This window comes from Crinia signifera, chromosome 1 (assembly GCF_055691185.1).
Source record: "Crinia signifera chromosome 1, ASM5569118v1, whole genome shotgun sequence".
Classification (NCBI taxonomy): domain Eukaryota; kingdom Metazoa; phylum Chordata; class Amphibia; order Anura; family Myobatrachidae; genus Crinia; species Crinia signifera.
The window spans coordinates 372,595,338-372,621,000 of NC_139217.1; the positions used below are offsets into that span (position 1 = coordinate 372,595,338).

At 46.8% G+C, this 25,663-nt stretch overlaps 1 protein-coding gene across 1 annotated transcript in view; it reads left to right on the plus strand.

Moving 5' to 3' along the window:
- Positions 1 to 25,663, plus strand: part of LOC146010509 (piwi-like protein 1) — a 187,223-nt gene that overhangs the window by 117,958 nt on the left and 43,602 nt on the right. The window contains exons 12-13 of the mRNA XM_083151290.1: positions 1,805 to 1,919; positions 13,314 to 13,501. Of these exons, the coding sequence (XP_083007416.1) occupies positions 1,805 to 1,919; positions 13,314 to 13,501 (303 nt within the window). The remainder of the gene's footprint in view (positions 1 to 1,804; positions 1,920 to 13,313; positions 13,502 to 25,663) is intronic.

A 25,663-nucleotide genomic window follows, 5' to 3' on the forward strand; every position in this document is an offset into this window, starting at 1 on the left:
TTCCTGCAGGATGTCTTGCATATCCAGCCTCCCTTAGTTACCCCAGTTGCCCCCTGGGATCTCTCTAATCCTGACTTCTTCAGGGCCCACCTTTTGTGCCCTTGCGGTCGGTGGACCTGTGTTGACTCGCCTGGAAGATTGTTTCCTTGTTGGCGATAGCTTTGGCCAGGGGAGTCTCTGACCTGTCAGCTCTGTCCTGTAAGTCCTTGGTTATAACCGGGCGGTTTTTCCTACCGTCCCTTCTCAACTACCTTAAGTGGTGTCCGGCTTTCAGGTCAACCAGGACATTATTGTTCCGGCATTTAGACAGTCTGTTGTTACTACGGCTTGGTCCTCCTTGGACGTTGTCCGGCCGGGGCGTATTTATGTGCTATGTGCACCGTTCTAGGCTGTTGCACTAGTCAGACTCTCTCTCTTTGTACTATATGGTGTTCGGATGAGAGGGTGGCCCGCCTCTACGCAAACTACTGCCCGCTAGAGTCGCTCTGGCAGGCATATTTGGACACCTCCCTCCCGGTTCCGGCAGGGATTCAGGCACATTCCGTTAGGTCTGTGGAGGTGTCCTGGGCTGTAAGAGGCGGTGCTAAAGTTGAGCAAATTTGCAGGGCGGCGACTTGGTCGTCCGCCATTACTGTCTTGCGTTTTTACGCTTTTGACACGTTTGCCTCCCAGGACTCGGCCTTTGGCCAGAGTGTGTTGGCTGCGGCACAGGCGCGTCCCCACCCATAGGTGGCTGCTTTAGGACGTCCCAATGTAACGCTGTGGCCCCTGATGTCTCCCGAAGGAGAAAATGAGATTTATGTCTTACCTGGTAAATCTCTTTCTTCGAGGACATCAGGGGCCACAGGGATCCCTCCCTGCCGCGCCTGCTTTACTTCCGTTATGGTTAAGTTATGATTATGTTATATTATCCCTCGGTTGAGGGTACTAACATGTTCAGAATGTGTTTCTGTGCGGTGCTTCTCTTCCTTCTATCTTGTCTCCTGCCTTGGCTTGTTAAAAAAACTGAGCTTCCTGGCCTGGAGGCGGGGTAGAGGAGGGGAGGAGCCCGGCTGCCTGGGAGGCAGTTCAAGTTTAACCTCTAGGGTGCTGGTGCTCTCCCATCTCCTTACTACCCAATGTAACGCTGTGGCCCCTGATGTCCTCGAAGAAAGAGATTTACCAGGTAAGACATAAATCTCATTTTTCCATGGGAACACCTAGCGTTTCATGGGAACACTGTGCGATCCCATGGGATCCCACCGCCGCCGCCCCATGCCCACACTGGTATGTCACCGTGACTGTTCACACCCAGCTTATGCACATGCAAAGAAATGCGCATTACATAAACATTGCTCCTCCATGCAAATGCATGGGGGAGCGAGAGGACCAGAATAAGGTCCCAAGTTCCATTGCGGTTCATTTAATGGTTCATACTCAGTCATACACAGATAAGAAATGTGTTGCGTAGCAATTATTCAGTGCAATGTTATGTAGTAGTTTGGTTACATACAGTATGTAGAATTACTATTACAACACACTTTCACACAAAAAGCCACTTCTCTCTCATGCAGCATGGCGTATTGAGGCTAGATGTATGATGACATAGCTTACATAGCTGTATAGGACAATTGAAATGCATACACATGGGAGCTGTGGGGGATTATAATGCATGATAAACCCACCAAAGTGTTAGCACCCCTGGAGTTTTATCTTCCTCACAGGTGCATGAGGTGATATAAAGAACTATCACATAATGTCCAACAATATTACATTTTAGTTGGATAACCAATTCTAATAGTGCTGTATCTCTTTTCTGTTTTAGGGATGAAAATGTTCAGAAAGAACTTCGGGACTGGGGTCTAAACTTTGACACTAAACTCCTGAATTTTGGTGCAAGAGTTGCTCCTCCAGAGAAAATTTTGCTATCAAATAGATCAGTATGTACAATGTTTTTTTTATGAGTGTTCCTAATGTAATGCATATTATTATGTAATAATACATATATCATGGTTCTCAAAAGGAATCAAAATCTGTACAGAATCGTCACAATATTCCAGATTTTGTTTAACCCGTTGAGTGCCAACATCTCTGTGAGCAAAATATCTGCAAAAAATACCAGCCTCACTCACATTTTGTTATAGAAATTATAATAAAAAAATCTGTAAAAAAAACATGTTTCATATATAAAGTAAACATTACAGGCCACTATGATGAATAAAAATGTTTTCTTGGTCATTTTAACACATAAATTGACAAATTCACTTTGCACTTAGAGGGTTAAACAGCAATGCAGCATTACGATTTGCGGTAATTTTCCTTTCAGCACAACTTGACATTTATACTTAATACCTTAAACACAAATAGATTAATGCATGGGGGGTTTCATATGACCGCAGTATATACTTTTACTGCAAAAAAAAAGGGTGCTTTTATAAGTCTTGGCCTAGTGGGGGGTTTTCCGGGTATTCCTGCTATTAGGGATAATTTAATTAACTCACGGAGATCGATTAGCCACTGTTATTTACTGTAGCTAATGGAATTACCCCATAATTATAAGAATCAATGAAACGATAAATGTAGTACAAATAAAAATATCAAGACACCTAATTCATATCTTCGGATAGCTCACAATTCCTAATTTAAAATAAAAATTAAACAGAAATAAAAGAAGAGATTAAGATTTAATAGCTCTCACATTAATCACTTTTTTTAAATAAATACAGTAATATTATCATCGTCATGTAAACCTTTTGTTACCATAGTGTTTAATGCTAGATACCAATATATTTACCACTTAAATAATATTTGGGATATTTCCTTTAAAAAAAAAAATCTTATTCCCCTTCTAGCCTCTTTGGTGGAAATTTACAAAGATTGAATGTACGCATTCATACCCATTCAGTTACATTCGAAAAATTTACAAACAACTGAATTCGGCTTATATGCCGTATTTAGGAATGGCAAGCTCAGCTGAATTCAGCTGTATGAATGAATAGACTATCAATAGAACTCGGCCACAAATGGCCATAGAGTTCTAACAGATTGTCTCATTTACAATAATTCATATTTCTGAATTTGTCCATGAATTCAGCTCAAAATACGAATCGAAATTAGACCACATTTTCTATGCTTATATTGCAGAATCATGAACAGGCATGCTTCTACAGTATGTTTAAAAATAATGGTGTGGGGTCCCCCCCCCATACACACATGTATAACCAAGCCCGGTCTCTTTGAGCCAGTGCTGGTCACAGAAATACAGAAGATAAAATTAATAGGGTCCCCCCTGTATTTTAGAAAACAACACCGGGCTCTTGGACTGGTCCTGGTTACTAAAAATACACCGTAGGCCTCCAACAGCCTGTGGTGTAATGCCACAGCCAGGGAGACTTTTTACTGAAGCTCCCCCTGCCAAAGCATTCTCACTGTGGCTGTCTGGTCATTCATGACTGATCTGTGCAATACTTCCGGGTCGTCCATATTTGACTGCCGGTAAACTCGTCAGCCAAATGTGAATGACTTCACCATCGGAAAATACGAATCCAGAGATCTCGGCAGCTTAGTAAATTTGCCAAGTTCTTAGGCCGTCCCCCCCCCCATCCCTGCCAATAGTGGCTGTTACTGTTCCTACTGTGGATCGGGCGTGATCGGCCACCTTAGTATATTTCCACCATTATTTTTGTGTTAAAGTATAAATTGTGAGCTACAATGTATTAGTTAATTGTTATTAATTATTGTTGTTTTTTGGGAGGGGGTGCATTGATATCACAGATGTCTCGGCCGCGGTTAGGACGCGCCGCTCACCTGTTCATCTCCGGCGGCGGGGCCTGCGGGCCATCCGTCCGGGTGCAGGGCGGGGAGCGCGGCGTCTAGGTCTTCCGGCCGCGACCATCCTTCTGGGGCCTGCGGCACACGCGTCCAGCATGAGAGCTAGCCAAAGTTGTTTGTCTCCAGTCCGGGCGCCGCCATGTTGTCGTAGCCAGCCAATGGTTCAGAACCCCAGTTCAGCTCCTCCAATCAAGATCTGCCCTGGGGGATAAAGCAGAGCCCTCTGGGGCATACAAGCGCCAGTGCTTTGTTGTCAATCCCTGTGGAGGAAGCTTCAGCCTGTGCTCCTGTCCTTGCCCTGTGATATCCCTGATCCCTGTCTTCGTTACCTGCAGTTCAACACCTGATATCTGGATACCTGCATTTGCATTCTGCTCCCAGCCCTTACAGCGTCACACCTGTTCCCTGGACTTTGCAATTGCACTCTGCCTCCAGCCCTTTCAGGTTTGCTACAGTCTCTCAAGCCTCTGCACATGCTGCAGTCCTGCGTGTCTGTTGACACATCTCCACTCCTGCTGTCGACCAGCTGCACCTGTTGCCAGCCCTGCGTGTCTGTTGACACATCTCCACTCCCGCTGTCGACCAGCTGCACCTGCTGCCAGCCCTGCGTGTCTGTTGACACATCTCCACTCCTGCTGTCGACCAGCTGCACCTGCTGCCAGCCCTGCGTGTCTGTTGACACATCTCCACTCCTGCTGTCGACCAGTTGCACCTGCTGCCAGCCCTGCGTGCCTGTTGACACATCTCCACTCCTGCTGTCGACCAGTTGCACCTGCTGCCAGCCCTGCGTGCCTGTTGTCACATCTCCACTCCTGCTGTCGACCCGCTGCTCCTGTCGTCAGTCCTGCGTGTCTGTTGACACATCATCACGTCTGCCTGTGGTCCAAGTTGCACCTACTGCCAGTCTTCCGTGCCTGCGGACGCCTCACCATCCTGCTGTCTGCCTCCGCACCTACTGCCAGTCTTCCGTGCCTGCGGACGCCTCACCATCCTGCTGTCTGCCCCCGCACCTACTGCCAGTCTTCCGTTGCAAGAAATAGACTGCCCTAGGGCGGTCAGAGGGCGCTGTTATGGGATGTCTGTCAAATGCAGCAGCTACTTAACAGGGACTGAGTGGGTCCCCAAAGGTAGATACAAACAAGAAAAAATAAAGTAGCGCTTGCGAATGAGGAAAATCAATATAAAAATTTATTACACAATATGACAATAAATAAATATAATGAGAAAATACACAATAAAATATATATATAATAAAATGCTCAAACTCTCAGTGGATGCCACTATTTGTGGGATGTTACTAGGATCCGTCCTATGTATGCCGTAAGGTGGATGAATGGATGGGAACCCAATAAAGTTCTTTTTTGAACTGAAACAATATATGAGGTCTCCAATTGGAAATAAAAGTCAGCGAATTTTTAGAAGATGGAAATAATTACCACTGATTGTCCCTTGGGAGTCTTGTGTCCATATAGGACTGCTGAAAAAGCTGTGATCTCCGTGTGGGGTTTGTGGATGAATCTTCTCCGCTTGGTGATAACAAATATGGAGCCAGGTGGTGGGTCTCAAAGATAAAGGGTTGTTTTCCCAAAATATAAAGATGATAAACGGCTGGTTGGATCCAAATAGCGTGGTGTGGCAACAACAGTGAGAGGCCAGTGTGAGCAAGCAGCTTCCAACGCGTTTCACTGTCTCTAGGGACAGCTTTGTCAAGGATATGCTGCTAACAGTCCTTTGGGGGTATTTATACCTGTGTCTGATAATCAAACACAGTGCACCTGTGTGCTGAAGAACATCTCATCTACTTTAATACATAAAATTTCCATAAATAAAAGGCAATAGAAGGCAACAGTAAAATAAATAGCAACTAGAATAAATTTTCATATTAATATAACGAAAGATTAGGTTTTAAACAAGAAAAAACATGTATAACAGAGGCGCGCTATTGGACGGGGATCAGGTGTCCAATAGATTATTTCCTCAAACACCAAAAGCTTGTCATGGCAACGGGTCATGTGTTTGTAGTACAGCCTATACTAGGCGTGGGGCGGGATGAGTTAAGACAGAGGAGGCTGGCACGATGTCCGCGTGCGTTCCAAGCCTCTATTAGGAAGCGTACTTCCTATTTGATTCATATGGCCTGGACGCCTCGTGATAGGCTTGCGTCCCAGACCTCGTTTTGGAAATGGTACCCCGGAAGTTCCGGGCGTGCAGTCTGGTTGCCTAGTGATAGGCTTGCGTTCCAGACCTCTTTCTAAAGTATATTGTTATAAAGGTGACGGAGGAAAGTTGGACTAAAGTTGTATATCTATTACATATCAATCTGAACGCACATCATTATTATAGAAAGAAGCATAATTCAAAGAAGGACATAACCCTTTTTAAATGGTCACGTAACTAAGTGTTGATGTTTTGTATAGACATGAAAATATCACGTGTCCATTTTTAGTAGTCACATATAAATTAGAAGGAACCTTTTGACAGAACTTTTTGGAGTTTGGAAGAGAGAGTCACCTACTGCCAGTCTTCCGTGCCTGCTGACGCCTCACCATCCTGCTGTCTGCCTCCGCACCTACTGCCAGTCTTCTGTGCCTGCTGACGCCCCACTATCCTGCTGTCAGCACCTGCATCTACTGCCAGCCCTCCGTACCCGCTGACGCTTCTCCATCCTGCTGTCTGCATCTGCACCTGCTGTCAGTCATCGGATGTCGCTGACTTCCGGCGTCTACTGCCCATTGCCGTCTGCCCCCACAGTCAGTCTTTGTGTTCCCCAGTAAGCTAACAGAGACTCTGGGATCTCTCCCATCATTCTGGACTTTTAGTTGTTGCCCAGGTACTTCACTGGGTTTTCCGATCTACAGTTTCATATATGGTCTTGCCTTCTCATGTTGGTGCTACAATAAAGAGTTATATCAAACCTGCTATTCTCCAGTCTCCTTCAAGCCGCAAACACCCAACCTCCAGGCCTCAGACAGATCCACAAGGTACCCCTAGCGTGACAGTAAGCACTGGCCCAATGGATCCGTCCGCCAGCCAGGAGTTCTTCCAAAATGTGGTCGCTCGGCTGCGAGCACTGGAGGAATCCCAGCAGCAAGTTACTCAAGCCCTCCAAGGCATATCTCAAAGGCAAGCCTCAAATCCTCCGTCACAGACTGTCTCCCCGTCTTTACGATTGTCTACCCCTTCTAAGTATAATGGTACCCCTCGTACCTGCCGGGGGTTTATCAATCAATGTGAAGTACATTTTTCCCTGCAACCAATGAACTTTCCTTCTGATCGTGTTAAAGTGGCTTACATTGTCTCTTTATTATCAGATTCTGCATTGGACTGGGTCTCCCCACTTTGGGAAAGAAATGATCCTCTGCTCTCCAAGTACTCCGACTTTATTTCTCAATTCATAAAAAATTTTGATGAACCGGGACGAGTATCTTCTGCTGCTTCAGAAATCCTGCGGATTCGTCAAGGCTCCCGCTTCGTTTCTCAATATGTTATCCACTTTCAAACTGTGGCATCTGAACTGAAATGGAATGAGGAGGCGCTAATTTCCACTTTCTTGGCAGGGTTATCTGAACGCATGAAGGACGAGTTAGCCACCCGAGATCTTCCTACCTCGCTGGGTGAGGTCATATCGCTCTGCAATAGGTTGGACCTCCGTTTCCGTGAGCGTCAACTAGAGAGATCCCGGCAAGAGCGAGGCAAGTCTATTCCCGTTTCTCCTCGCCTAGGGCCTACTCCTCCTCCAAATTCTTCTGATGAGCCTATGCAGATCAATCATACTCGCCTAACTCCCGAAGAACGCCAGAGAAGACGGCGACAGAATTTATGCTTGTACTGTGGGGAATCTGGTCATCTATTAGCCAAATGTACCCGTCGTCCGTTAAACTCCCGGTCCTAGTTGGTTGCGGAGAGGCCAACCTAGGACGAGTAGAAACTTCTCCAATCAAGTCCGACTCTTTGTTGTCCATACAGGTGGTGTTACCCAACGGGTCACTCGCAGTATCTGCTTTACTGGACTCTGGGGCAGCCGCCAATTTTATTTCAGCCCAGTTTGTGTCCTATCATGGCCTGGACTCTCAGAAACTTTCGCAGCCACTCCATTTATCTGCCGTAGATGGGAGTCTTATTCCTCAAGCCTCCATTACTCATCGAACTCTGCCCATCAAGATTCAAGTTGGGGCGTTGCATCAGGAAGAATTGTCTTTTTTCATTATTCCTAAAGCGAACCATCCTGTAGTGTTGGGGTTTCCTTGGCTCCAGCAGCATTCTCCAAAAATCAATTGGAGTACTATGGAGGTCCTGTCCTGGGGTACGAACTGCCGTCATACCTGTCTTCCCGAATTAGTGCGCATCCAGTCCACCTCGCCTACGTCTCCTGATCTTCTTCCTCAAGCCTATCAAGCCTTCTCCGACGTCTTCTGTAAAGGTTCAGCCGACAAATTACCTCCGCATCGGTGCTGGGACTGTCCCATCGACCTTATTCCAGGTAAAATGCCTCCAAAGGGCCGAACCTATCCGCTTTCTTTGCCAGAGACAGAAGCCATGTCCCAGTATATTAAAGAGAACTTATTAAAAGGCTTCATCCGGCCTTCCACGTCTCCAGCAGGAGCCGGATTCTTTTTCGTTAAAAAAAAGGATGGAGGTCTGAGGCCCTGTATTGATTATAGGGGACTGAATAACATAACAGTCAAAAATAAGTACCCGTTACCCTTGGTGACTGAGTTGTTTGACCGAATCAAAGGGGCTAAAGTCTTCACTAAATTGGATCTCAGAGGAGCCTATAACCTTATCCGTATCCGAGCAGGCGATGAGTGGAAGACAGCTTTTAATACTAGAGACGGTCACTACGAGTACCTTGTTATGCCGTTTGGTCTCAGCAATGCTCCAGCAGTATTCCAAGAATTCATGAACGAATTATTCCGTGATTTACTGTATTATTCCGTGGTTGTTTATCTCGATGACATTCTTATTTTTTCTCAGAATATTCCGGAACACCGTCAGCACGTGAAGGAAGTGTTACAGCGATTGCGATCCAACCAGCTATACTGTAAATTGGAGAAATGCGAATTTGAGAAATCTTCAGTTCCTTTTCTTGGTTACATCATTTCAGGTACCGGGTTAAGCATGGATCCTTCTAAAGTGCAAGCAGTTCTTGATTGGCCACAACCTCATACCCTAAAGGCGGTTCAACGCTTCATTGGCTTTTCCAATTATTATAGGAAATTCATCAAAAATTTTTCTTCCATCATTTGTCCCATCACAGCGTTGACTCACAAAGGAGCCAATCCTGCCAAGTGGTCTCCCAAAGCGGTGGCTGCATTTCAGCAATTAAAAAGTGTATTTACTTCAGCTCCAATTCTTCTACAGCCTGATTGTTCTCGCCCGTTTATTCTGGAGGTAGATGCCTCTTCTGTTGGGGTTGGAGCTGTACTTTCACAGAAGTCTGAGGACGGTCGCCTACACCCATGTGGGTTCTTCTCCAGGAAGTTTCTGCCAGCCGAGATGAACTACCCCATTGGTGAACAAGAATTACTAGCCATTAAATTGGCCTTTGAAGAATGGCGGTACTTGTTGGAAGGGGCTAAGTTTCCTATATCCGTCATCACAGACCATAAAAACTTGTTATATTTGCAGAACGCCCAGTGTCTGAACCCCAGACTAGCCCGATGGGCCTTATTCTTCACGAGGTTCGAGTTTGTGTTATCTTTCCGTCCTGGGTCTCAAAATGGCAAAGCGGACGCACTCTCCAGATCTTTCACGTCCTCTACAGAAGATCGTACCATAAGCCCAGTTCTCAGCCCTACAGTGTTTGCCAAGACTGCTGTAGTATCCATTCCTAGAGGAAAGACTTTTGTTGATCCTGGACTCAGATCATCTTTGCTTCAGTGGGCACACTCCTCTTGTTTTTCTGGTCATTGCGGTATAAAGAAAACTTTAGAATTCATTAAAAGAGCGTACTGGTGGCCGTCCATGAGGAAAGATGTCACTGACTTCATAGCATCCTGTACCCAGTGTTCTCGTCACAAATCTTCTCGTCAAGCACCAGCTGGTCTTTTACAACCATTATCCATACCTGAGTCACCCTGGTCACACATATCGATGGACTTTGTCACCGATCTGCCTCTTTCACAAGGGTTCAACACGATCTGGGTCGTCATCGACCGTTTCTCCAAGATGGCCCATTTCGTTCCACTGAAGGGCCTTCCGTCTGCTCCTAAATTGGCCCAAATATTCATAGCTGAAATATTTCGTCTACATGGTCTTCCGAGAGAAATTGTTTCTGACAGAGGGGTACAATTTGTATAAAAGTTTTGGAGAGCGTTGTGTAGTGCTTTACAGGTAAAGCTGAATTTTTCTTCATCTTATCATCCACAGTCCAATGGTCAAACAGAAAGAGTAAATCAAGATTTGGAGGCCTTTTTACGCCTGTATCTGTCCTCCTCGCAAGACAATTGGAAGGAGCTTTTGCCTTGGGCCGAATTTGCACATAACAACTCTTATCATTCCTCCACCGAAAAGACTCCCTTCTTCATTGTGTATGGCCGTAATCCACGTGTTCCAGAATTCCAAAATCTTCCTGTTTTTGATATACCAGCAGTTAATTCGTCTGTCCAATTTTTCTCAAGCGTTTGGAGGAATGTTCATGCTTCATTAGAGAAAGCCTCCCAACGTTACAAGAAATTCTCTGATCGGCACAGACGGGCAGCTCCGAAACTCAAGGTGGGTGACAGAGTTTGGCTCTCCACCAAAAATATTAGACTCAAAGTTCCGTCTATGAAGTTTGCACCTCGATTCATTGGGCCATATACAGTAATTTCTGTGATCTCTCCATTGGCTTATAAATTACAGTTGCCTCGTTCTTTGAAAATTTCTAATACATTCCACATCTCTTTATTAAGACCATTGATATTAAATCGATTCCAGAATAAAGTACCCAAATCTCCTCAGCCTCAAGCTCATCATGATGTTGCTTTTGAAATTAAAAAAATTGTGGACTCTAAAGTTCGTTCAGGGCAAGTCCAGTATCTGGTAGACTGGAAAGGCTTCGGTCCAGAGGAACGATCCTGGGTGGATGCTGCTCGCGTCGATGCTCCCACTTTGGTCCGTAAGTTTCATCAACAATATCCAAGAAAACCATGGAAGTGTCCAGAGTCCACTTCAAAAAGGGGGGGTGCTGTCACGGCCGCGGTTAGGACGCGCCGCTCACCTGTTCATCTCCGGCGGCGGGGCCTGCGGGCCATCCGTCCGGGTGCAGGGCGGGGAGCGCGGCGTCTAGGTCTTCCGGCCGCGACCATCCTTCTGGGGCCTGCGGCACACGCGTCCAGCATGAGAGCTAGCCAAAGTTGTTTGTCTCCAGTCCGGGCGCCGCCATGTTGTCGTAGCCAGCCAATGGTTCAGAACCCCAGTTCAGCTCCTCCAATCAAGATCTGCCCTGGGGGATAAAGCAGAGCCCTCTGGGGCATACAAGCGCCAGTGCTTTGTTGTCAATCCCTGTGGAGGAAGCTTCAGCCTGTGCTCCTGTCCTTGCCCTGTGATATCCCTGATCCCTGTCTTCGTTACCTGCAGTTCAACACCTGATATCTGGATACCTGCATTTGCATTCTGCTCCCAGCCCTTACAGCGTCACACCTGTTCCCTGGACTTTGCAATTGCACTCTGCCTCCAGCCCTTTCAGGTTTGCTACAGTCTCTCAAGCCTCTGCACATGCTGCAGTCCTGCGTGTCTGTTGACACATCTCCACTCCTGCTGTCGACCAGCTGCACCTGTTGCCAGCCCTGCGTGTCTGTTGACACATCTCCACTCCCGCTGTCGACCAGCTGCACCTGCTGCCAGCCCTGCGTGTCTGTTGACACATCTCCACTCCTGCTGTCGACCAGCTGCACCTGCTGCCAGCCCTGCGTGTCTGTTGACACATCTCCACTCCTGCTGTCGACCAGTTGCACCTGCTGCCAGCCCTGCGTGCCTGTTGACACATCTCCACTCCTGCTGTCGACCAGTTGCACCTGCTGCCAGCCCTGCGTGCCTGTTGTCACATCTCCACTCCTGCTGTCGACCCGCTGCTCCTGTCGTCAGTCCTGCGTGTCTGTTGACACATCATCACGTCTGCCTGTGGTCCAAGTTGCACCTACTGCCAGTCTTCCGTGCCTGCGGACGCCTCACCATCCTGCTGTCTGCCTCCGCACCTACTGCCAGTCTTCTGTGCCTGCGGACGCCTCACCATCCTGCTGTCTGCCCCCGCACCTACTGCCAGTCTTCCGTGCCTGCTGACGCCTCACCATCCTGCTGTCTGCCTCCGCACCTACTGCCAGTCTTCTGTGCCTGCTGACGCCCCACTATCCTGCTGTCAGCACCTGCATCTACTGCCAGCCCTCCGTACCCGCTGACGCTTCTCCATCCTGCTGTCTGCATCTGCACCTGCTGTCAGTCATCGGATGTCGCTGACTTCCGGCGTCTACTGCCCATTGCCGTCTGCCCCCACAGTCAGTCTTTGTGTTCCCCAGTAAGCTAACAGAGACTCTGGGATCTCTCCCATCATTCTGGACTTTCAGTTGTTGCCCAGGTACTTCACTGGGTTTTCCGATCTACAGTTTCATATATGGTCTTGCCTTCTCATGTTGGTGCTACAATAAAGAGTTATATCAAACCTGCTATTCTCCAGTCTCCTTCAAGCCGCAAACACCCAACCTCCAGGCCTCAGACAGATCCACAAGGTACCCCTAGCGTGACAACAGAGGATGAAATTTTAACAGTCAGAATGCTGCCAGTGGCATCTCAATGTTCATTCAATATCCCAAACCTAACCCTCCCTTCCTGCAGCTTAGCAGAACACTTTGTTAGTCCCTACACCTAATCCCAGTGCTGTTGGCACGATGCTGTTGGAATTCTATCATGTCCCAATCAAATTCAGTTAATGGTTGATTGGCGCCAGATCCTGTGGTGCAGCATGGAATTAATGGTGACCATTGGAACACTCAGAAATGTATACTTCCTTGTTCATTAAAATCTAGAGGTGCAGGGAATACAGCACTGCCTGTACTCAGAATCTTGGACGTAGGACTGTATAACCTACATGCTCCTCTTGAACGCAACACTACTGTACTTCCAAGGTTCATTGTTTTGATCTTCCATCAAATCAGTTACAAGAGTAATTGAACACAGTGATGGGATTTGTTGCATATTTATGAATGAATACATGTTATTACATTTGTGACTTTAAACCGAACTGATGTTCTTCAGATACGCAAAACCTAAGGAGCTACCTGAAAAGTTTCCTTGAGTTTTTGTAGTTTTAGAACCTGGTGCTGCCAAATTTCTTTCCCCTCCTTTTCTCGTATTAATATAAAGTTGTGCAGGGCGACATGCATGTAATTTTCAAGTAATCATGCTCTGAAAAGTTTTAGAATGAGCCATCTCACTTTATAATTCAATGTTGTAGTCCAGTTTGTTGTTGATAGTTTTTAGGGGAACTGTTCATGCTTTAATTTTATACTGTTTTATTTTCTTTGTAGGCTGATTACAATCCTCAATTTGCAGATTGGTCCAGAGAAATAAAAGGACCTAGCCTAATCCATGTAAAACATCTGGATAATTGGGTGTTGATATACACACGAAGGAACTACGATGCTGCTAATGCGCTTACACAGAACCTGTTTAAGGTGTCCCAACAAATGGGCATTAGAATGAGCAAAGCAGTTATGTAAGTGATGTACTGTTGCTGTTTAAAAAAAATTATTATTTTTTTTTCTTTCAAGTACTTTTTTTTACTTTCTCTTGGGGGCACTGTTACCATGGAGTGTAGAGAAACTGCACCAGATCTTGACTAAAACGAGTAATTGAGCATTCTGGCATTTGGCTGCCTTTCTGAATGATCATTAAAATAATTGTGTATTTATTATACTTTTATGGTATTTTTTTTTCCTTTCAGCCTAATGTGGATGCTGGCACTATGGGTATGATGGAGTGTGAGGGGCACCAAGGAGTTAACTTCAGCCTGGGGGATGGGGGTTCTGAGGTAATGGCGCCTTTCCAGGAGAGGACTTGGCAGCCCTAAATCTCTTTTATAAACTTATTATTTTTTTTTTTAAATGGGCTGCCAGCACCACTGCACTGCTATGCGGCTGATGACTTCTTGCAGCGGCCAGTGGACGGACCTCACAGCCGTTCGCAATGACCACCTCCCGGCACTTGAAGGGAGCCGAGGCTGGAAAGGAGGAGCAGGGCGCGGCTCACACTGGTGCAGGAGGCAGCACTGGCAGCAGTACTCAGTCATTTCTGAGCTCCTGCAAGACCACTAGTTTATATTACCATGGCAGATGCCATTTTAGCGTTGCACCCTGAAGGTCCCAGGAAGGACGCGGCTTCCCTAAATGATACAGTGGACAAGAAACGTGAACAGTTTCTTAAATCTATTTTCTCTAATGCAGGGTCTGATATCTGCCCAGCATCAGGGTTGTATTTCCCGCAAGGCAGTATAGGTGCCTACCTAGGGCCCTGTGGTCCTATGGGGGTCCACTTCTCCCCACCAGAACAACAGGTAAAAATTAAGTATTATTTTAAAGTCACAATCATGACTCTCACTGCTCACAGTGCAGGGCTGCTGTTCAGGTGGCTGTGCAGGGTGGGAAAGCTCTCCTTCTGAAGCAGGCTGACATTGTAGCCTTGTGGGGGGGGGGGGGGCATGTCATAGGCTAAACCCTTTACTGATGAGGAAGAGTTAGGGACAGGCACAGTAATGCAATGTGACGATAACCTCAGTCACGCACCTTGTATGGATATTCAGTTTCCTGAACTTCTATGGTGGTTGATTCTTGGGCTGACTCACCCGTGGAGGGTCTTCCGCTCTGGCCTGGTGTCCTTTGTGGATAGTATCAGAGAAGCGAAAACATATCTTAATGAGGCGGCTATGGGTATAGGTGGCTTTGCCTCTAAAATATCATCTTACTCAGTGGCAGCAAGACCAGCTTTATGGTTTCGCTCTCGGAAAGCTGGTCTTGCTGCCACTGAAGAGCTTTGGAGGCTGTCCCGTTTTATTCTTCACTCCATAGGAGATATAGGGCTGATGCTGGGTAGAAGGATTGGAGGAAGAACCTGGCACCAAACGGGTTAAACTTTTGCCTCCAGGCAACTCAAGCTCCTCCTCCCCTCTACCCCACCCAAGGCAGCCAGCTAGCTTTCAGTTTGCTGTCGGAAGGAGCCAGATGCACCTTTCTATAGTGGGGGCCGCTCTAAGTAGCCTGTTTTATATTATGATTCATTTTTATTTGTATCTTCTTTTTTACACTGGGTATCTGACAGACAACAGCGCTTCTGCTCCATCTCCGGGCTGCAGCACCACACCTCAGTGAGTTACTTTGGCCGGTTCCCGGGCACTGAGGGGGACCACAGCCGCATCTGGACACCTGAAACAGCTAACGGTGGCTCCCTGCACATGGAAACGCTAGCTGCTGGCCAGCTTCGATGCAGGGGGCAGTTGGGCTGTGCTGACAGCAGGCGCCTGGCCACTCCATCCGCCTCAATAGACCACCAGGGAAGCAGGCACGCAGCGCCAGTAGTGGGGCCGCCCGATGGCAGTGCCGGAACCCCGCTGCTTTGCTGGTTTTGTGAGGAGGCCATTTTCCCTGGGGAATCTCTGTCAGCCGGATGAGGTGGGCTCTCCCCAATCGCCCTTCCCCCGGCCTTGTGGCACGTCGTTCCCTCTTGCATGCTTCCCTCCACAGGCTTCTCCCTCTCTCACAAAGAGCCTCAAACGCAGAGCGGCATTGTGCCCAGTCCAGAGTTGCAGTGCTTCTGGAGAGTTGGGTTTGCTGCCCCTGTGTGCCCCTTCTCCTTTAAGGTCAAGTCACACTGTTGTGCTCATACCAGCCTCTGCTGTGGTTATTTGAACAGTTTGCCCTTATTTGCTCTGCATTTGTGTATAGTCTATTTCAGTGTATGACTATGTGTACTATATATCAGTGTTTGCTTCACTATGCCTTTAATCCTTTAAGTTATAACTGTGGTTATTCTGCCTGTACTGTCCTATTAGCGTTACATGTCTTATGGACTGTGGCTCCAGCATCACTGTTATGTACAGGTTGTGCTGCTGGCTTGTCCCCCGAGGATTAGGTACAGCAAGGCGTATGTGTGACAGTGCAGTCACAACCCTTCAAATGCAGTTCTCTGGGCCCTCCAGACTAGATAGTGAGCGGTCCTGGTCTTCTGGGGGCATTGGCTCTAAGCCCTCAGACAAGTTTTCCTCATTGAGGGAGCAGCTGCACTTGTGGACTCCACATAGGGAGGTCATTCTTGGTATGAATGAATTTGTATGGTGGGAGGCCGCATCAGAGATTTTCAGTTGTCTCAGTGGTTTCAAGAAGACTACGTATTCAAGGTTGATATGCCAGCCTGTTCTTTGGTTCAAACTATGACATGCTATATGCTTTGCCTAGGGTTTGGATACTCACTCACCACTCAATTATATATCTTGGTGATCATAAGGGCCGATCTTAGTCGGCAGGCTATCAAAGAGTTAAGGGTGGCTGGATGACCTGCTGATTATGGTACAGTCCGCAGAAGGGCACCGGAAACTCCAGACTACTTTGGTGGTTTTGCTATACACTCCCCCTGGGTTTATGGAATGGTACAGGTCATCGATAGTTCCCCCAAGTCTTCGCAGCACTTTCTGCTTTCCCGGGAGATTCTTCCCAGATGGCAGAGCACGGCTCCCCAGTCCTGCTTACAGAATTTCCTGTCCACGTGCCATAGTCTGTACATCTATGCATCTATGTATGTCAAAGGTACACTTGCAATCAGATCAAGCACGGCTAGATGGCTCGGAACCCTCTCCTCAATGGGGAGGATAGTGGGTTATGAAAAGGGTCATTACCTCATCCCTTGACACGCCATTGAGGGGGGTGGCTCCACTCAGGTCCCTTGCAGGGGGTGATGCTAGACGAAAGCACAAACTCTCTTGCCTGGCTCCCGTGTTTGTTAAAATGTTGTCTCTGTAGGATCATCTTTCCATCTCATGAGAGTGGATAGCAGTCACCTTTCCCCTGATGTTTCAGAAACATTAGTCTCCACAAGACTGCCACTTAGCTATCACCCTGTTGAAGTTGAGGGCGGTCTTTAACCGGAGATTGGCATTCCAGCCTTATCGGAAATCTTCCAAACAGGAGTCTGCAATTTGAAGGTGGATTTTCTGAGCTGTTAATCGCTTTACATATTCCAGAGGGTATTCCAGTACTAGTTTAGAGTATACCAGAAATGGTATACTCGCCACAGTTACAGGGTTCTCTTGTAGGGCCCCATCAGTCCAGAGGACCTCCCATCTGATGTACAGGTTCCCTTCATTTTTAGATCAAAGCCTGTTGGCCATCTGCGTTTCTGGTGTACTACAAAATTTGGGGGGAGTACTATTACTGGTGCTCCCCTGGAAATTTTAACTCCATGACTCCCCACCTTTTCTGGTTGTTGCCGTGCCTACGGTAAAGGTTAGAAAAGGGCTTGGGACTTTCGTCTCTGAAAGTCAAAGTTTCTGCTTTGCCTCTTTTTTTTCTAGGAGGTTTGCCTTGATTTTTTACTGTAAGCAGGTTATTTCCGGTGGCGTTTCACAGTCAGCCACATTTTGTTCCCTAGATGGGCCAAGGGGGTCTTTCCTTGGGCTGTTGGACGTTTTTGACGTTCACCTTTTTGAACTCTTTTGTTCAGTGATTCTTCCTTGCTTAGGGAAAGACTATATTTCTGTAACCATAGCCTTGGCTAGGCGAGTCTCTGCTTTGTATGCTCTTTCCTGTCGCTCTTCCATCTTGGGTTCTTCACCTGGATAGAGCAGTCCTCAGAATCCGGTAGGGTTACCTTCCCTGTTGTGTGGATTTCACATCATCATAAGAGTTTGTTGTTCTGACTTCTCAGGGGTCTGGATCCTCTTTGAGAGTGGTCTTTGAAGCTTGTATAGTCCATCTGGATATTTATCAAGGGCATTCCATAACGTGTCTGCCCTCTTTGTTCTAAGTGGTTTCCATAGGTGTAGTTGGCCTGTGCCTCGCTGGCTTCACTCTTTGATAGATTTATATGGACTTGTTTTTCTCACAGTTCCAGCTGGGTTGAGAGCGTCTTTCATTCGGTCCATGGGTGTCTCATGGACTGTTTGGGGTGGTGCTAGGGCAGAACAGATTTGCACAGCAGTAGCTTGGTACTCCCCTCATATGTGTTTGCGTTGTTATGCATTTGATACTTTTGCGTCCTCAAGGCTCTGCCTTCAGGTAGGGAGCTATTAGTGCAGCTTAGGCGGGTCCCCACCCTTTGGGTGTTGCTTTAGGACGCCCTAGAATTAACCATGTGTCTCCTATGTAGTGAAGAATAAAAGGAGATTTATGTTCTTACCTGTTAAATCTCTTTCTTCGAGATCCCTCCCTCTCTTTCTTCGAGATCCCTCCCTGACGCGCCTGCTTAGGTTGTCTATTTCTAAGTTGCATTGTCACGGTCCACCTGCTGTGTGGACTAATGTGTGTATGTGTGTCACTTTCCCTCTGTACTGTTGTGTGTAATAACCTCTTCCTTCCTCCCCCCTCCGAGTCCCCTTAGTACCATGTGAGGGTATGTCTACAAAAACACATCCCCTTTCATGCAGCCGAAGGGGAGAGAAATCATTTGGTGGTCGCCAGCAGGTGACTGCAGATCTAATAGCTCCAAATTGGCTCAAAAGGGCCTGGTACGTGGACCTTCACAGGCTGTCCATTGCCCCTTCCTGGTATCTTCTTTTCTGACCTGTCCTACTGTCGCAGGGACTGTGTAATTATCTCAATCTGCTCTCAATTTGACTGAGTGGCTGTTTAGAAGTTGATTCTAAGGTACTGGGGATTTCATACTATGCTGACAGCTCAAAAACCTTCTATTTATCATAGAATCTGGCACAAGTATTTCTAGTGGTGTGCTCTACACCACTGTGATCCTAAGGTCTACCCGCCACTGGCATTCCTACAAAAGGGTTTAGATTTGTGCCTCTCTAAAGGTACAAGTCTCGTCCCTCTCGGTTTTATTTAGTGGCGTGTAGCAGCTTCTTCCACAATCTGCACTTTCTTACAGGAAGTATTGCATCTACAACCTCCAGTTCTTCCTCCAGGATTTACTTGTGTTTCTTCAGAAGCTAAAGGGCTCTCCTTTTGAACCATCGGACTTAGTAGATCTTCCATGGCTCACTTGGGAAACAATTTCCTTCTAGCTATTGCATTAGCTTGTAGAGTATCTGACCTAGGGGATTTGTCCCATTGCGCTCCTTTTCTTGTGTTCTACGAGAATAGCAATGTTGCACATGAGATTGGAGGACTGTCACAAACCTGCTTGTTTTGTTGCTCTGGTCTGCAGCCTTTTCACAGTTTGAATCAGTGCAGTCTGCTCTCATGCTGTCAATCATGGTGTGAGAGGCTGTGTTCAGCCCTTTACTGTGCATCTGAGGAGAATTCAGTCTATAGCAAAGATTAGCTGTAACCCTTCGGTGGTCTGTTTGCTGTTTGTTCAAGTGTTCAGTTCTGACTGAAGCTCCTGAATCCATGCCCGTAATTGCTAATTACCTTCCTCCCTTTCATCCAATCAATACAATGCAGAGGGGGATAAATATCCTGCCCTCAGACCAAGAGCTGCCTTCAGCAACTGTTGTTTCTACATGCAGTTTCCAGGCATCCTGTATGGTGTTTTTACTGTTACCTGAATCCAGATTCCAGTTACTGCATCTGTGGCAGCTTGGCTTTCTGACATATCCAGCTTCAGCCACCATCCAGTACCTTTGCCGTTGTCCGCTACTACTCCTCTGAGTTCAGACGCTCATCAGTCACTGCTCATTCGCCACACTGCAATTTAGCACTCCAGTGCAGTCTCTGGTCAATCTCCGGTCGTCAGCTCTACAGAACTCTGAAGATCCAGTATTCCGGTCCAGTCTCTGGTCAATTTCCGGTCAGTTCCCAAGTTTCCTGCAGTTTCCTTATCAAATGTACTGGCTCCTGTGTGATTCAGACGCAGTATGCTAATTTGCTGCAATTGGACTCCAGCTAAACCCCATTTCTGCTGGCATCTGGCTATATCATATGTCCGCCCCCCACACGTGCCTCACGGCCGCATTACCATACGTAGGCCCAGTGTTTTCATGGGAACGCCCATGAAACGCCTGACGTACGCATATGGTAATGAGCCCAAACAGCCCTTCACGCCCTCTCCACCCCCTGTTCGGATTGCTCTGACCGATCGTTTTCTGTACAGAATTCACGCCATATTCGGACGTGAGCGACATTCGCACATGCGCAGATACGCCTCTGCACATGCGCAAACACCAACCATCGGCCGTCCGCCCGCATTCGGAGCCATCCGACTCAACCAGAATAACCACCACGGTTAGACAAAACCATGAATCCTGACAAGTACCTTTCTAAACTGGTGTCAGGTTTTCACCTCAACCAGGAGATTGTTGTGCCAGCTTTTGCTCCAGAACCATCTCCTTCTTCCTCTACAAGTTCATTCTCACCTTGAAAAAGCTGCAATAGACCAGTGAAACGCGTCATTGAGGGGGCTCTATCGCAACCATAGGCACACATCTACCACCCTCTGGTGAGCTTGTTTCCATCATCAAATATTTGTGGCGCTGGAATCCTTTCATTACACACCACATCCTAGTGAGGATTCCATCCTGGGCAACACATCCAGGTGCATTGATTTCTCCAGTGCCATCCACTTCCAATGTGCCTATAGCCGAATTCCTGTGAGAACACCCGGATTGCTGCAAGCGGTCAACTCCAGCGGCTCTACCTATTTCCACCTAACATCCGCATCAACATGAGGACCCATTAAATCTGCAGCCCACCAAAGAACTCCTCCAGCGATGAGGTTTAATACCAACCACCACAAAAAGTGCAATCATCTATTTAAACAACATTGCCATCAATAGAAGGACTCATTTGTGACATCCCCACAGCCACTGGATATGGATCATTGGACAGAGAGCAACTAGGTTGACATGCTTGAATGTCGACTTGACTGAAGGTCGACATGGGGTTTTTCACTTTTTTGTCCCGAATGTCGACATAGACACTAAAACATAGCATTGAGTCCCCTCGCTTAGCACGCTGCGCTCACCATGCTTTGGGCACGTTGCCTCACTATGCTCGGCACACTATTTTATTCTCCCATCACGTCCTAGTGGATGGTAGGGCATGAATTACTGCCTGTCGGCTCAAAAGAAAAAGTGAAAAACCCCATGTCGGCCTATTGCATGTCGACCTATCGACCCTGTCGACCTAACACGTGTGGAGCTTGGGTCATATCAACCTTAGTGCTTGTAAACCTTCATGAATGTCGACCCAGTGGTGTTGACCTAATGCTTGAAGACCTAGTGTGTGTATCCTCAGCCACTGTGTTGCAATTATCGGGCTATTCTTTAGATATATCTTATTTCATATTTTACTTTTTTAATAAAATGTTAATTTATGTAAAGACTATGCTGCTATTATTATTATCAATAATATATGTTATATTAATTACTGTGAATTTAAATTACAATTAGCACTGCTTTCACACATTTTCTGTTTGCAATGTAGTTCTGTCTGACTAAACACCCCACCCAAGCAGCATCTTTTTACAGGCACCTGAATATACCATTTGGTAAATGTCTTTCCTGTTCATTAAGATGTTGGATGTCCTCTTTTGTTCTATAAGATGCTTACAAAAGCGTCTGGCACACCTCCAAACAAACTTTGATGCGTTGCCTGCACCAAACCATCCATCAGGCCTACCTACAATATTACCAAGACAACCAATGCTGGCTTTGGTCAAGGCCCATACTACTCGTTCGGTTTTGCAGAGATGCTACATGGTTCTTTGCGCATACTTTCATTAAATTCTACAGATTTGACACCTTTGCCTCAGCAGATGCTGCTTTGGGCCTAGGGGTCTTGAGTGCAAAGTTGAGTTTTTTTGGTCTTTTTCATGTTGGATGCTTGGCACCCAGCCTTACGCTCCTTTATGGGAGTGTTTACTTGTGCTAAATTTGTGTTACTGTCAGTAAGGCTTTCTTCTCTCGTACTTCTGTTGCTCTCGGCTTGTTAATTTAACTGGTTCCTAAAGACGGAGGTATGAGGGAGGAGGAACCACGGGCTGCACTTCTTTGGTGCCCTTGTCCCTGCACGCAGAGATGTGCAAAATGGGTCACTTACGAGAGCTGGGATCCAGCAGATCAGTCCGTGAAAAGATCCGGAACTTTTACACGGATCATTGGTTCACTTTGAAAGAAGGGGTAATTTGATAATAACGAAGCATAATTTGTTTTACTATCATTTATTGCCATTTTTTTTTTTAACTTTTTATTTTTTTTTAAACAGTGAGCTGAACAAATAAGAACATACATGACTGAGTAAAATACTGATCGATGGCCGAGTGCAGAATCGCCATCGATGGCAACCATAGATGTTGTCTGCGCCGAAGGCCAGCCCTAGCAGCAGCAGCTTTGTTATCCTTTCTTTCACTTGCAGTCGCAGCACTGTAAACTCAGTCTCCAGAGTTAGTACATCTCAGCTGCCACAGGTGGCAGTGCTGAGCTCAGGCAAATGCCTTGTAATGAAAAACGAAACTGAAAGAAAAAGAACGACGGGTCACCTTTTTGGGATCGATGGCTCCCTCAGTCTTTTATGGGAACCATCCAAAAGACCCGCTTCGTTCGTGAACGACCCATCACTACCCTGCAGACTCCATCATACTCCTAGTCCCAGCATCCACCAGGGCTTCATAAGAAAGGAGTTTTACAGGGAAGACCAAATATCCCCATTTTCTTCTTTTTTTTTTTTTTACTTTTTTGAGTTGCTGTTGTTTACTCAAGAAGGAGATGGAGCCCACAGACTTTTCACTTATTTCTCCAGGTGTGATCAGTTTGGGATCTGCAAGGGACTCACCCGTTGTTGAGGATGCTCTAGAGGAAACAAGCTTCAGTTTGCTTAATATCTTAATACTGAAGTGTCTGTCCATCTCCATTCAATAGTATGTGGTAGCATAAAGGCCCTTATTCTGATCGGTGCGGATATTCCCGCATTCTTACGGAGCGGTCCGCACGCCACGGTGTTCTGCCGCGTGCGGCCATCGTCCGTAGAAACGCCCACGTGTCCTCCGCATTCGGACGGACTCACTCTTTAAGAACAGGGCGTGTTTACGGACGACATACAAACCATGCGTGTGCGGGGGAAACACTCCGATTCTGCACGGTATTACAGAGTATGCTCGGGAATACCGCATCCGAACGGGAGCCAAGCGGTGCTACCGCCCGTAAGCGGAGTATTTACGCCAAACAACCCACTATTATGTATATTCTGCAATACATCACATGACCCACTTATTCAATTACCTATCCTCATAAAAAAAATGCTTATTTGGAATTGGAATCAATTAGATGCCAATATATCCTTACAAGCATGCCTAACACATGCATTGCACACATTAACCCTTACAGCAATTGAAGTGCAATGGTTTGTATTAGACCCTGTGTAAAAGATTATAAACAATCTACACATATACTGTTTAATGTGCAAAGAAAACCAACAACTTTGAACTTGCATAAATTATTTATTACGAGGAACAATTAACAATTAAATATCAAAAAACAAAAAACAAAAAATTAAAGAAGTAAATCGCGCAGGTCCTGCAGATCCGCGATTAATAATCGTAAATGGTGTTCTGCACGCAGGAGGGCCCCACGAACCCCCTCATCTGCCGGTGTTGTGTCATCTGTGGGCATGTCAAAGGGGCAAAAATTAGTCATGATATTCATGCATACATTTCACATACTGCTACATAAATTGCAGAAATGCTAGGTGACATGTGTATATATATATATATGTAGAGAGATAGAGACACACATAGATAAATAGATATGACACACACATATATACATACATGCAAACTTATTTACTACATACTGTGTTTTTTTCCCTCTACCCTTTACTCTGCAGAAGACATAACAGTCATAGTGTTTCTTCTCATTTACAACCCACCCATGACTAACCAATGACAAGCATGTCATGGCCTCCGTCAATAAGAACTTGTCACAATCTCCTCAGTCTAAGTTCAGTGATGGTTCGTGGCATGGGAGTTATGCAAATGTCAGGAATGCACAGTACACATCCTCAAAATCATAATTCAGTCTAAACCAACCTACAATTCTGTGAGGCCAAAAAAACAATCTGAACTACAGGGGGTGTTTAGGTAGAGGAGGCTCCTGGGACACTGGCAACTTGTGACTCCATTCCAAGGTAGGCCGGCCCATACTCCATTTATAGCATACATCCTATAGTTTATAAATAACATTCAACAACAATATAGATTCCACTATATGATGGGTCAGAATCGAGGCTTGCAGCAGGTGAATTTAATCCACAAATGATCCACTCATCCCTTTACTCCAGGATCCTGTTTAACTGCAACGGTTATGTGGAAGTCAAAATGGAGCTCCAAGCCATCCCACAAACCTGTGTAATTCAGAGGTGTCCTGGATGAAAGGGATGCCTTGGACACCCCATCTAACCCGTCCCAGTATCTGTAGCTACCCACTTTGGGGTCTGTATTAATAGTATTGTACCAAAATTTTTAATCACCAGTGCTACATAACAAATACCAGTCCAACTACTTCATGAATGATGCATTATGTAAACATACCGATCTGATGGGACTCCGGGGCCTCACACGCCTCCTCCCCCTCGGATTCGGACACCTCTGGGGCAACCGTGGCCTCCTCAGCCCCCTCCTCCGCCAGCTCCTCCGCCACCATCACCTCCTCCACCTCCTCCGCCACAACCACCTCCTCCACCACCACCACCTCCTCCACCACCTCCTCCACCACCACCACCTCCTCCACCTCCTCCTCCGCCACCAACACCTCCTCCACCTCCTCCTCTGCCACCAACTCCTCTTCCACCTCCTCCACCACCACCTCCTCAGGCACCTCCTCCTCCTCCACCACCTCCTCCACCATCTCCTCCACCTCCTCCACCATCTCCTCCACCTCCTCCACCATTTCCTCCTCCTCCTCCACTTGCTCCTCCTCCACCCTCGCCGCCACCTCCTCATCACGCTCTTGCGCCTGCTCCTCCGCCAGGGCTGCCTCGGCCTGCTCCCGTGCCTGTCGTGCTCGGGCTCGTGCTGTGTGGTAGAAAACAAAATCATGGTCAATGTCGGGTCATTGGGGCACATGTAGTAATCCATAACAAGACATACATGGAAGGGTGATAATGTTGGCAAACGATGCTTGAAAGTAGCTCCTTACTGTTAATGGACTCCAAAATGTGACATTTAAGTTATTATGTGATTGTTAGTAATTTGTTCAATCATTACAACCCAGGCATTTATCAATGTTGAACACATATTAGATCTGGCACATTGTATGCATCTGAATCATGAATGCTATGTCATTACATATAAAAGCCACATGACTGCATGTTAACCAGGAAGAAGCACACATAACAGTCTATGGACTTGTAAACCCATGGACACCCACTTATCATGAGACACATTTTATTGTTTATAGATGGTATGATGTAAGTGCGAAATTTCATAGCTAAAATACTCACAATCAGCTATCTCACCCCTAATTTGCTGGAGAAGCTGGGGCTGGCGCCTGCGGAGGTCCGACCACCGCCTCTCGAGCTGGCCGATGCTCCTCCGCACCCGGGTGCGGGCGTAAATCCGGCGCCCTGCCGCAGCATATGCCCGCCGCTTCTGCCCATTTGTGATAAAGGGCCCCGCACGGCCCAGCCTTGTCTCCATGACGGAGACCAGAGCCCTCAGCTCCGCAGGCGAAAATGGCTCTGCCCTGCGTGTCTCCGCCATGTTAACAATGGCATCAATCAACCAA